The 13,732-nt window shown below is 42.3% G+C and overlaps 1 protein-coding gene across 7 annotated transcripts in view; it reads right to left on the bottom strand.

Annotated features, from left to right (window-relative positions):
* wnk3 (WNK lysine deficient protein kinase 3) overlaps positions 1–13,732 on the bottom strand; it is a 36,126-nt gene that overhangs the window by 21,218 nt on the left and 1,176 nt on the right. For all 7 annotated transcript variants that reach the window (XM_068597961.1, XM_068597965.1, XM_068597966.1 and 4 more), the window contains exon 2: positions 5,807–6,941. In XM_068597961.1, coding sequence (XP_068454062.1) covers positions 5,807–6,505 — 699 coding nt within the window. In that variant the 5' untranslated portion in view covers positions 6,506–6,941. The remainder of the gene's footprint in view (positions 1–5,806; positions 6,942–13,732) is intronic.

Here is a 13,732-nt window from a genome sequence, read left to right as displayed (position 1 = left end):
TCAGTGTTTGCCTGTGTGTCCCTGCCTGCTGCCTCCTCAGCATCTATCATGTCTCTCACTGAGTGTTGCATCAGACAGCTTAAATGTCAACAAAGGTCACAAACAGTTCAGTTGGGGAGATTTTGTCTAGACAGACTTACAAACCTTCTTCCAATTCGCATAGCTATCCACCCAAACACACACACACACACACACACACACACATTTACACAAAGAGAAGCACGCAAACAATAAAAACTTCTATAGAAAAAATGCAATGTGCCTTTTGAGTGTGTCATTAATAAGCCACAGTCCTCTTTCCACTGCCAAGTGTGCTAAGCACGACTAAATACAATTACTGCTGTGAGGAGGCCTGATTCACACTAATCTATGTGATGCATTTAAGGGAATACTACTCAATAGACTCCTGTAAATTATGATAATGAGGTGGAAATGAGTACTAAAATACATTAGTCCAACATTGGTACAAGAGCAACACACAAAGAACAGATATGACAAAGAAACGGCACATGGCCAACTCAGGAGAAAAATAGACAAAACAGCTTCCTACCAACAGATAAAAGTAAAGAGGGAAGCAGGAAAAACAGAAAGTGAGGCAGAGAAAGGGCAGCTCAGGAGTCCATGACACAGCTCTTTAGTGACTGGTCAACCCTTTTTTCCTCTCAATCAGCCGGATTGTTCCCCATTTCTGCAACCTTAAGAAATTAACAGTCTAGCTTTAAGCACATAGTAATCACCACAATGAGAAACCCTAATCAGTAATTATTTGTAATTAATGTTTGATTGTCTGTATCATGGAGATCTTGGAGCTGTTATCCCAATGAATACCTAACACTGTAAACAAGATAAACAAACACTTGGTTTGACTGTGTATAGCACAGCACAGCAGGAGCTGCCATTAAAATCAACAAGCCGTCAGGGGCATACGCACACATTTAAACTTCCTGTTCAGCCACACTGTTTTTAACTAATGTTTATATTCTCACTCTCTGTATACCATGTGAGCCACATAAAATATACATTTCCATTGCCTTGTGATGGGAAGTTTTTCCGATTCTGAACAGAAAATGTGATGCAATTTTTGTTGAGATAGAGGCAGTTTTTTTGCTGTAGTTTTATTTTGGCCAGAATTAGCAAGCTATTTGGATTGCTTTACCAAACCTATACAATACAGGAACACCCTTTAATACAGTGTCAACAGATATAGAACATGAGAAGATTCACAAATGTAGTATTTACTGCGGGGTAACATGCTATTTTGAGTGTTCCTGATATGTTGTACATACCTGTATAGTCAGTCTGGTCATGTAATATTGTCACAAGGCGCCTCCGTGGCAGGGGCTTAAGTACTATAACTTGGTAAGCAGAGTAAGACCTGGGTGTGCACTATAAGATGTTTTTGGCTCAGACATCTGGTAAAGCAGAAGGTCAAGCTGCAAGGTAAGTAGCCTCATAAATGGACAGGGTATGCTTACAAGGCACATTTGGTAGATGGCGAAAGGCTAGGATAATGAATGCCAAAACAACTATTTTGGCAAACACTGCAGGAATATCAGATATCATACAGACTGATGATGAAGTGGCTTCCCTGGTTACATTCTTGTTTTGATAAATAAGTGCTGCTTTTGGGCACTATCACGGCATAGATGAACATTAGTTTTGCTGCAGGTGAATATTTGTACATTCATAAGCATGTATGTAGTGTGTATGGCTCTGCATGGGGGAATAAGCATGTCAGTGTTTGAAAGTCCAAGGTGGCGGGTTGCTAGGATTAGATTACTGTAAGCTACAACAGCTCAGACTAACAAAATAGATTGTTGGAAAGGGCTGGCCCACACGCCAGATTAGAACCTGAGGCCAATAGGCCAAGTTCACTAACCTTCATAGATGCCTTTAACAAATAAACTGCACTGGCCATTTCTTTTTCAGTGTCCACTTGTAAACAGGAGGTCTTCATATCTCTATATGTACTCAATTCTGCTTCGCATATAGAGTTGGGAGAAGGTTTAATAAAGGAAACCGTACTAATTTATCTTAAAATCTGTGGCATTCCCTTTTTTGTCAAATGCCTAAGATAATGATGACATCATAATAATTTGAGCATGTGTTCTTCAGAGGTATTGATTGTTTGATTAGCTTATACAGTTAATGCCTGTGGTATGTGGTAATGTCTCTAACATTCGATAGTCATTTAATCTCCATTGTCAGTTAGGTAATGGGAATAAAGCCCGAGGGACACTTGCCAACCGTTGGTGCCCCAGTTGAGCCATGCGTCTGGTCAGTATGGTTGGATTGATTCCATCCGGGTCTACTTAGTTCAGCTGTAGTCCATCTGATTCCTAATTTTAGTCACCCATCAATAGTCTGTTTTTGCTTTACAGAGCCAAACCCTTGTTGTATTCTGCTGCTATGTGTTACACTAAGCAAAGAATAATGTCATTATTAAGTCTTTCTGCAAATGATATTGTTCTTTCAAATACTTTAACCAGAGTATGCATTAACTCTTCATTTCAAGGGATAGGATTACAGCTATCAATTATAACATAACCTAAGCAGCCACAGATGATGTCTCAACCTTTTGAACGGCTCAAATATAAAGACGTCAACTGCCAAACTTGTGGAATCAACTGTACATAGAGGAATAAGAGGTCTACACTGTTTCACAGGGTCTGCATGCTGAACTCTGAACCATATCAAAGGGCTCTCATGGCCTAAATAAAATAAACATTGCACAGTGATTGTAGCAGGCAACCTCCACCTCAGATGGCATTTATCTGCAGACGTAAATCCAAAAGGCCCAATAAGCTCAGTGGACACTGTATGTATATCGCTAACGCCTGCATCTGGGTTTTCGCGCTATATCTTTGCCATCAACATGTTAAATCAAATATTAGAGGCGGTAATCATCATTGTCATGGCAACCTTCAGCATTGGCGATGTGAATGCTGCTCTGGTGTTTGCAGCTCTGTGAGTGTAGCTGAGCTGAACTGGACCAGTCTGGGATGACTGGGTTGAACCAGTCTGGTGTCTGCCGCCCGAGTTATGCTGTCTGTGCAGGGTTTTTGTTCCAGCCTTATGAGCACCCACTGTAATTAACTCCCTGGATCACTCTGCATGCTCGCTCACTCAGAAAAAAATAGATAGATGGAGTGCGAGAGAGGAAGAGAGAGAAAGAGGGTGACCAGCAGACACATACAGTGGCATATGTTGACACAGACGGACAGAGAGCAACAGCTTGCACACAGAAAAGTAAAACTTGTACAAGACAAACACAAACACATCCACCTAGGGCACGGACAGCAAATGATATAACAAACACAATAACAAGGGAGATATACAGCTCTGTCCTTTTAGGTGTGGAATTCAATGTAAATTTCAACAGTAAAGTCTGAGGAACTGAGCCAAAAGCTTCAAACCAAATGAATTAACTTTCATCGCAATTAACACATTTAGACACAACTATAGACAACAATTGTTACATCAATTATTATCATTATTCATTATTAACATGGCTCACCAATCATACCTAACCATTACTATTCTAATCACTATTGTCTCACTAAATTCCACCTCCCATTGAAACTTTGTATAAGCTTTGGTAAGGTCGGCTAAACAGGACGGATCATGTGACCTGAGTGTCTCGAACATTGCCGTGAATGTGACACTGGACCAATCCATAGGCTGGTTACTAGGACGCTGTGTGAATGTGTACGTGTATGTTTGCATGTGTCTCCCTGCATGTGGTAGCTCACTGTTAGCTACACAACTGCTCTCTGGGAGGAAAGCCAATCCTCGACATGGCCTGTCATCTCTCTCTCGCTTTCTCTCTCTCTCTCTCTCTCTCTCTCTCTCTCTCTCTCTCTCTCTCTCTCTCTCTCTCTCTCTCTTCTCTCTCTCTCTGACCATCACCTACTGTGTCTGCTTTTCTTTCTCACACTCACCCTACTACTTCAACTTGCTGTTGCTCTGTGTCCAAGTCTCAGTTTGTAATCGGCTGTCTTCCTGTCTGTGTATGATTTACATTTAATTACACAGTAAAATATGCATCAGTGTTTCGAATTGTCACAGTAATTTCTGACTGATGCATTGCAAGTGATGTCCTCTAAATGAACAAATAACCAGAAAAAAAGGTTTTCTTAATGAGATTTGCTTTGACACAATGTGATTTTGGAAAAAGAAATTGGATTGTGCAAATCCAATATTGGTGCATAAATCAGCTTGAGCTTACTGTCTTTTCATTTTCAAAATGCTTTACCACCTCATTTTAGGTGCTTCTGTGTCATGGAGGTGAAACAGACTACCTTTGCCATCTGAGCAGATCTCTTGAAAAAGCGGGACACATCTAGTTTTCAAGTAGGAACATGATGAACATACATGATACACCAAGCAGCAGAACTGCTGGTGTGAATCTCATTCACAAGGTGTGGAAGTAAAACCAGAAAAGGTGATTGGGGCACGCCTTCTGTTTGCCAGACCAACAAACAGAGCCTGATCTCAAGGATTAGTCCAGGCTCTTGTTTTGGAATTAGCTCCAACCCAAACACATGACCGACTTTTCTCACACAAAGCCTGCAGTCAAATCGGACGGCTTATCGTTACACTGCTCTCTATTGTGGGGCCAACAGTCAGAGGGATGCATTTCTTCTCTCCTCCACGAGTTTGTCTCCCACCACATGTTGGATTTAAATCATCCAACAATGTTTCCCATTACTTCTCTGCATAATAAAACCGGTTGGCCCCAGCATGTAAAGACTTTGACAGTGCTGTGGTATTAGACATTTAAAAACTTCCCTCCCACTGCAATGTCAATGCATAACAAAGAGTTTCTTACAGTAATATTTGCTGTATATCTGATACAATGCTCCTATTAGCTCTGTAGTCCCATTCAGAGCTTCCCTTTCACATGACTATTTCCATTTCAGACTTCATTATATTACACAATAGACAAGCAGAGACTATAAAATGTACTGTTGTAGCCCTCACTTTACCCAAGCATGTTCAAACCAACCTAAACAGCAACATAGTTTTGCCTTCACTGAAGAATGTGGTCAAAATATTGTGCTATTTGTTTTTCTCCACATAGCCCAGTCCTATTAAAAACTTGTGATACATGCTGACAGCTTCTTCAAAAATATTTTTCTTGTAACTCACAATGGTGATTATACAAATTCTTGACCTCTCAAGATGCTTTTTCTGAAACACCATGGAGCCCCTTACCTGATATAGCACTGCACTACACCAATAATACAATCCTTAAAATGAATATGTATTTAAGTGCTATGACTGAATAATATAATTCACACTAATGCAAAGCATTGTTTCCAGTAAGATATCATATCACAACAGGAAGAAGCACTGACAGCTCATGATTCTATTATTCATAATAGTCCCAGAAAAGGCAACGTCTCCACTTTCAATGTGTGCTGTCACTTAAATACAAGCGATGCTCCTCCTTTTCACCCCGGCCTCCACTGAGCTGCAGTCTTGCAGTGTGAATAGCAAGCAGACAACGTGCTGAGATTATTAGATTCACAGAGCTCATGGGACACATCTCTTACTATTTACCTCAAAAGATTATGGACAGCTCTCTAAAGCACACTAATTGGAAATACTATTTGTCAATATCAAGTATTTCCATTTACCTTTCAGTATCGTGTTCATATTCGGAAGTGTGTGCAGGTTATTAGGGGTTTATTTTATCATCCATCTATTTGTGCCTTCTAATGCAGCATATAAAATGCTACATTCAGAATATTTAGCATCATCGTGTGACGAAAGAAGAAGAAAAGTAAAACGTTTGTCTTACCTGTAGTTCACACCAAGCCACCTCCACCCAGGTCTCTGTGTCCAGGCCTTTATACACCGTCTTGAAGGCTCCTCTGCCCAGTTCAATGTCAAACTTGAGGAACCGGCCTCCAGGAGAAGTGGCCACAGCCTTCATCTCCGCCTCCTCCTCTTGCTCACGATCCCTCTCCTTCCTGCTTGCGGAGGAAGGTACGTCCTTGCCCGGCTCCTGGCTGGACCTGGGGCAGGATGGGTCATGGCCCATGACAGCACAGGATGAAGCAGCCCCTTGCTGCTGGGCACAGCTGGTTAAGACTGAGTCTGAGGAGCGCAGCTCCAGGTGAGGGGCACTATGGGGCGCCTCTGGGGTCACCACTTCATCGTCCTCCTCACAAATCTCCACACTCTTCCGGAAGAAGCGCTTCTCCCTCCTCAGTCGTTTCTGGCCAGTGTCGACTGGCAAGGAGGGCGTGACAGGGTGCTCCTCACCCTCCTGGCTACCTTCTCCTCGTCCTCCTCCTTCTCCTCGGATTCTTCCATCCTCTCCTCCTGTTGATTTCCTCTCCTGAGTGTGGGAGGAGGGGAAGTCCGCGGGAGTGCTGTTTGTCCTCGCCCTCTGTGTGTCCACCCTGCCCTTCTGCTCCGCGTCCTCCTCCCTCCGTCCATCAGGTTTCTCCGAGGAGTCCTCGGTGCCTGTCGGCTCTCCTGGGTCAGTAGCCATGGGGAATGGACTTTCCCACTCCTTCTTGACCTCCTCCTCCTCCAAACCTTTGCTGCTCCGTCAGTCCCCGTCTCTCTCTCTTTCAGTGGTTACCCACTCACTCCTTCTAGCGCGTCAGGTTGTTCTTCCAGCGATGCAGGTGACTGAAGGACGTCCTTAGCTCCGCTCTCTGCCTCCCTTTCTCCTTGTATTAGATTCTTTACTGTAGCACAGGAGGGTGAGACCCAGCTGTGAGAGAATAGTTTCTATCTTCACTTTCGTCCTCACCATGTCCTGAATTTACTCAATATCCACATATGTGCAGTACTAATCAAAGTAAACCACACGTCTCCCAGCTCTAAGAAACACACACTAAACCAGGAGTTTTTTCAAGGCTGTTGGGAAAGCTGCTGTGTTTTTCCTTCAAACTGTTGGGGTGAATATCTTCAAGTAAACCCTGCAAGACAGAGACAAAACATTGCATTAATATTAAGTCAGAGAGGGGAATTATTATGAAATTGTATAAGACGTTATACCATTTTCCTTTCTTAATAAGAATGTAAGTGGGTTCGTGTTTATTTGGTGAGATACATTTAAATAGGAAAGTTAAAGGGTCTCCTTTGCTATAGAGGGACAAAATGGACCGACATCAAAGTAAACTCACAGACATTCCTCACAGCACTATTGAAAACAAAGGACTGTGAGAGTAGTCTGAGTAAAAGTATGTGTAAACTGAACTAAAGAAGAGTTGTGGCTGATTAAACAGCTCTTTCTTACAAAGCTTACCACTGCTAATACTGTAAGTACAGTAATGTATCTCGACAACATGAAGTGTGGATTGCCTGTAAAACAATTAAGCTCACAAGGCAGCAAAATGCTGCAAACATGAAAGAAATCCTAATGTGAGTAGATTTGAAGATATCCATAGTTGGTGTGAATGTTTCCATTAATCAGATACAAGGTTCAACCTCAGAAAGTACAGATGTCTGTAAATGGCCTTTTTCCACAGCTGCTTGTCTGTGGGCTGAGTTAATTAGTTTGGCAATGTTAATCAAACTCAGTCGTGAACTCTGGCCTCCCAGTTTGTACCCGTACATGGTAAAAAAGCAGAGCAATCATTTAATCTGCTCAATCGGCCAAAGAAAATCTTCATCTCTGTTATGGGCTAAACTTTGACCCAAGAATATTCAGCTAAAGTTACACATGCCTTCATCAATCATCAAGTGCATGTTTATAGGCGTCTTCCAACTGAAGTTGTGTTCAACAGAAAGCTGCAGCTAGAAGTATGCGATCCCAACCATTAAATATGGATGATGAAGTATGGGCCGGTTGAGTGTGAATAATTCATATGCAGAGGGATTGCTGGCCGTACTGGAGTGACTTCAACACATCTGCAACAAAGAGCTCATAAATATACACAACTATGATTGTGATTATCATAATCAGAGGCATCATCCGGCAGTATTACTCAGTGCACAGCCAGTCATCCATTCAGGCAGGGTGATAGTTTTAAATCGCCCCTCTGTGTTCTCCTCTGCCAGCAGGAGGTGCAAATAAATTCAGCAGGTGTCCTGTGACATGGCAATATCCCTGGACTGCTAAATCAAAGTTTTTGTTTGTGTGTGTGTGTGTGTGTGTGTGTGTGTGTGTGTGTGTGTGTGTGTGTGTGTGTGTGTGTGTGTGCGTGTGTGCGTGTTCACACTAGTAGGCATATTTCTGATGACATCTATATATTCACTCCTCCACTCTCCATCTGTCGCTAGGTAATATATCTCCTGGCAGCCAATCATCTCTGGGTGGCTGCATCAGAGATGTTTTATTAAGACGTCTGCAAGACTGAAGTCACTGTGGAGCCAATATCTAAGAGACAGGGTTGGTCTATCAGTAACAGATGCAATAAAGCCCAAATTTACCTTTGATTTTTAAGTAGTTGAACTTAGGAAGAGAGCGTGCTCATCATTACTAACAGCAAAAGCTGAACGGAAGGAATGTGTCAGTGCTGGGCGTGTACTGGTGAGGTAAATGGAAAGTAAAAAATGCAGTCTGGGACATGGTATTAACTCCCTTTGCATATTTGTTTACAACGCAACACATATAACTTTACAACTGAACATGTGAGACTTTCGAGGGCCACTCACTGCCATCGCTTGGATTACAGCACTCGGAGGTATGAAGCTCTCCAAAAGGACCACACATGTCTAATTTGGCGCATGAAATGTGCCGTTCACTGCCAGATGGGCTCAGTCAAAGTCAATGCAACAAGTCTGGACTTTTTTCTGAAATTTTAATGAGCAAAGCCCACCGTGACCACTGGGGGCTCATCAAGTGGCTCACAGAAGCCTTTATCTTTTTTATAAGGCGGCCATTAACACTCACGTCAGGCCCGTTGTCCCTCCAGGCTCCAAGCAAATGGGTCTGACATGCAATGCTAGTGACTGTCAATCAAATTAAAAACACAATAGGCTGATATTAGACCAACTGGGAAGAGTCTCCCAAGGAGGAATTCCAGTTTAGCAACGTTCCTCTGACACATGCTGAAGCACACTCAATGGCGAACACCATACTGCAAGAAAACTTTATTATGTAATTATTTGACCCATGTGACACAATCGTCACATTAGACTGTAAGTGATTTACTAAATAGGAAACATTATATACTGTACACTGTTCTATAGTGTTTTATAGAATTGTGTATGAGATGAATGTGGTTTTGGCTAAACCAATTACCGACATACTTGAGTAATCAAGGTACTGCATTGTTAGAGTGGAAAACACCGAAAGTGTAATATTTACACAAAGCAGTGCTGTCATTAGGACCATGACGGTCTAGTAACACACATTGAAGTGATCGCTACCTGGACAGAAACTCTTTAGCAAAATCTCTACCTGTCTCTCCTGTGTATTGTAAATATTTTCATTATATATATATATATATATATATATATATATATATATATATATATATATATATATATATATATAAGTAGATATTTTTGGTCAAACCAACAGCTGAAACCCAAAGGGCTTTAATACAAAATTACAGTATAAAACAAGCAGAATATCCTTAAACTTAATTAATTAAAATGTAAAGGATCAAAACTGTATTCATCTCCTATCAAATACTGATTTTAGCAGCCCAGTAGGGACATACTGTAGTGGACAGTGAGTGTAAAAAGGTAAAGGCTAACAGGATGTGGGGAACATAAAGGGGGAAAAAACAACAGGCGATAAAGAGAGGGAAGTTGCCCTTTAAACAGGAGCTTATTCGCTCATGTCCCCAGGGCAAGGAGTTCCCATGAAAGCCACATACCGGACAGAGTTATCACAGTACATCAAACACGTTCAACCTCATCACTGTCTCTCTCACCCGCCGAGTTTACACACACACAGACACACACAGACACAGATAGCAGACACACACACCAGCAGGCTAGAACAAACTTCATGTTTCACTCCTTTCTCCCTCTGTCCCTCTCACACTATTTGTATCTTTCATACGCTGACATAAAAACACACATATCATAAGCAGACCATCTCACGCGCCCAAACCGCGTGTCCCCTTTCAATGAAAGAATGTTGAAAGTAATTTCCTGACACCAGGAACATGACCAAGCAACTGTCCATCTGGTAAACCAAAGTTGAAGATAAGGAAACCTACATCGGAGCTAAAAGTGTGACATCGCTCTTCGTCCATCACACGACTCAAAATCTCTGTCTGTTGTCATTTTTCCTGCAGCGCTGCAAGAACATGAGAACTGAAACAGCTGACGTGTTGCACCCTGCCTGCCCTCCAGGCTGCTTTGAGGCTCCTGCACGGGGAGAACACCTGCAGCACCCTCATCCTTTCTGAACCATGCAGTGAAAATCATTGTGACACCTTTGCTTTCTGACAAAAATATGTGATTTGTTTGATCCTCCAAACCAGCTGAAGGCCACATTTGTTTTTGCTCGAACTTCTTGAAACAGAAAAGTCTTCTACATTCTTTCTACGCTCTCTATCACACAAAGACAAACAAAAGTGCATGCACAGTCTCACATCTACGACACAATCTATAAAACACACAACATAAACACTGCAACCCTATTTGGGTCCTGCACTTTTTTCATCCCTTACTTAATGGGGATACACACATTAATCCCCTGGAACCAAACTGCCGCTGTAAAATTAGGCAGGCAGACAAAGGAAGAGGCACGGTATGTCTGTGTGTATGTGTGTGTGTGTGTGTGTGTGTGTATATGTGTGTGTGTGTGTGTGTGTGTGTGTGTCTGTGTGTATGTGTGTGTGTGTGTATATGTGTGTGTGTGTGTGTGTGTGTGTGTGTGTGTGTGTGTGTATATGTGTGTGTGTGTGTGTGTGTGTGTGTGCGTGTGTGTGTGTGCGTGTGTGTGTGTGTGTATGCGCACCGACAGTGCCGCTTTTGCAATTGAGGGGGACATGTAGATGAAAAGAGTGAATAAAAAGTGGCGAGGGGGACAGGAAGGGATTGTAGTTGGTGGGAGCAAGCGGGCAGCAGAGTTTCAAACAGAGAGAGAGGGAAGGAGAGATGGAGCGAGGGGGGCCGGCGAGTAGAAGGGGTGGGAAAAATGTGTGTGTGAAAGAGAACAAGAGAGAGATAAAAGGGGCGGGGGGCAGACAAAAAGGGGGCTGGGGGGATTTTGCCTGATAAAATATGTGCCAATGTTTGTGTGAATGAAAGCAGTGACTATAGCTAAATTTTAGCAGGGACAAAAGCAGCTACAGTTGTAGAGAGGAGAGGAGAGGAGGAGAGGAGGAGAGGGGAGGGGAGAGGAGAGGAGAGGAGAGGAGAGGAGAGGAGAGGAGAGGAGAGGAGAGGAGAGGAGGAGAGGAGAGGAGGAGAGGAGAAGAGAGGATGGGAGGGGAGAGGAGAGGAGAGGAGAGGAGAGGAGAGGAGAGGAGAGGAGAGGACAGGACAGGAGAGGAGAGGAAAAGAGAGGAGAGGTAAAGAGGAATGCTTTTAGTCATTTGATAATGTTGAAAACTCGAGGTGATTACATTAGCAAAGGAATAGTTTCCGTAGATATGCCCAGTGTCACAGAGAGACGGTGAGGCCCGAGGGGAAGCAGAGAGAAGAACTGATTTACTGTAAACCTGTTATTATGCTATTATGAGGAAAATAGACAGTTGGGCAGCTCAAATGATTGATGGCTGGTCAATCAACAGAAAATTCAGTTTTAAAGTTAGTCATCAATTATTACACCTTCATAATTGCAAGGATGCTTCTCTTTTTTGTTTGCGTCAGTGACAGTTAGCTGTAAATACTTTGGCTCTCGGAAGTTATTTGAACAAAACAAGAAATCTGAAGCTATAATTTATTATCATAAATCGTCTTTCAAAGAAACCAAACATTTTTTACCACTAAGGTTCACTGAGAGACTGATCTCCTAATTTTGTTCCTTAATTTGCTACTGAGCTACATTTTTCCTGAGCTCATTCCATCCACTTTTTGTGTATTTACAATCTTCTTTTCAGGTTTTCTTTTGAGTTTATAACTTATACTTTTTTGCAAACTGACTTGACTAATTATAAGTTATTTGCAAAACTTCCAACTTATTTGAAGTATTACCAAATTTATACAGGTGTCCGTCAGGTGTACAATTGTAAGAGCACAAGTGTACCACCAGAACTATTCCTTCTTCCACTGCCAGCTTCATTAGATAGATAGATAGATAGATAGATAGATAGATAGATAGATAGATAGATAGATAGATGGATCGATGGATCGATGGATCGATGGATAGATAGATAGATAGATAGATAGATAGATAGATAGATATGTACTTTATTTATCCCCAAGGGGAAATTTGTTGTCATAGTAGCAGTGCCACACACTTTACAGACAAATACTTTGCATATCATCCCTTTGTTGATGACTAGACTGAGTGAGCTTTTACATTTTGGGAGTGCAGAAGGAGCTAAAGACGAGGGAGAAACTAGAGAGAAATATAAAAATAATTGAGTTGACTGAGTACTGCAGCAGTCCTTTTAGTCATGTTGTCTATATCAACTCCACCTGTAACGATAACTTTTTTAACGCATATTTAATGCAACACTCTATCCAGTACTTTTCCAATTCAGTATTAGTCTAACAGAAACTTAAAGACGAGATGGAGGCTGAGTGATGTGGGAGGACGAGGCAGAGGAAGCGCAGGGTCTGAGAGCTGCTGGCCAACATTCAAATGGCTCAGTGTCAAGCAGCAACTGTTCTGGTGATCACACGTCTTCATCTGAGCTCTGCAGCTCAGCTGGTGACCACACCGGCAGGTACAAACAAAGACTTTGTTCAGCACGGCCACATCTAAGAGGCATGACTTCTGTCATGAAGTCAAACCAGGAAACATCCCTGGAGGTGGAGTGTAAACCTTCAAAGCGCCAACTGTCTGGGCTGATGTCGCTTCGAAAGGCCAGCGGCTGCCAAGCTTAAACTGTGATTATCCGGCACAAGTACAATTAATTACAATGTTCAGGACAGGCCCGGTGCAATACACACATCCAGGAAGGAGAAAACACTCCAGTTTGAACCCACAAGCTAATTTAAACCCATCAGCACAGTCATTTGAGCAGTGTTTACTGTATGTGCAAATGTACACAACGACATAATGCAATTAAAACTGCTCTGACTACCTGGTTCAGCACATGTTGCTTCCATGTACGTCTTCAGCCATGGGCAAGATATTTTAAATCTGATGAAAAATATCTAACGCTGGCTACTAGAATCAAACACAGAATGATTGTTCTCTTCCCATTAGGGAAACCCAAAGCTGGAAACACAACAAGGACTTTTGTCCAATCCAGGTCAAGCATGGGAGAGTGGAGTGTAGGTAGCACACACGGAGCACTGTTCGCTGAGAGAGACGCACAGAGAGAATATGTGTTATCTAACCCCCCTTTTTGTTCTCTTTCTTTCCCCTCAGCGGGCACAACCATCCCATACCGAAGGATTCCTCTAATCCAGGTGAGCGAAAGGCTCCTTAATCAGCCAATGATGAAGGGGGATTACATGTTACTAAAGTAGCTTACTACTCCCGGAGCCTCTTTGAGTCATGCAAATGGTCTCTGAACTTATATCAGCCTGGTGTTGCTTTCCATATTTAGCAGCACACAGGCTGTAGGAGAGGAAGCATCCTCTCTCATGTTTAGAGTAGTAGATGTGTGTGTTGCGCTTAATGTTTTTTCTATGTTATGTCATGTAGGTTTATACGTTTCTGACTAATATATTGTGAAAAGAG

Source organism: Clinocottus analis, unplaced genomic scaffold (genome assembly GCF_023055335.1).
Source record: "Clinocottus analis isolate CAN_PGR_092001 unplaced genomic scaffold, fCliAna1.0.p SCAF_4, whole genome shotgun sequence".
In the NCBI taxonomy this organism is placed as follows: domain Eukaryota; kingdom Metazoa; phylum Chordata; class Actinopteri; order Perciformes; family Cottidae; genus Clinocottus; species Clinocottus analis.
This window is presented reverse-complemented; position numbering and strand designations above follow the sequence as displayed.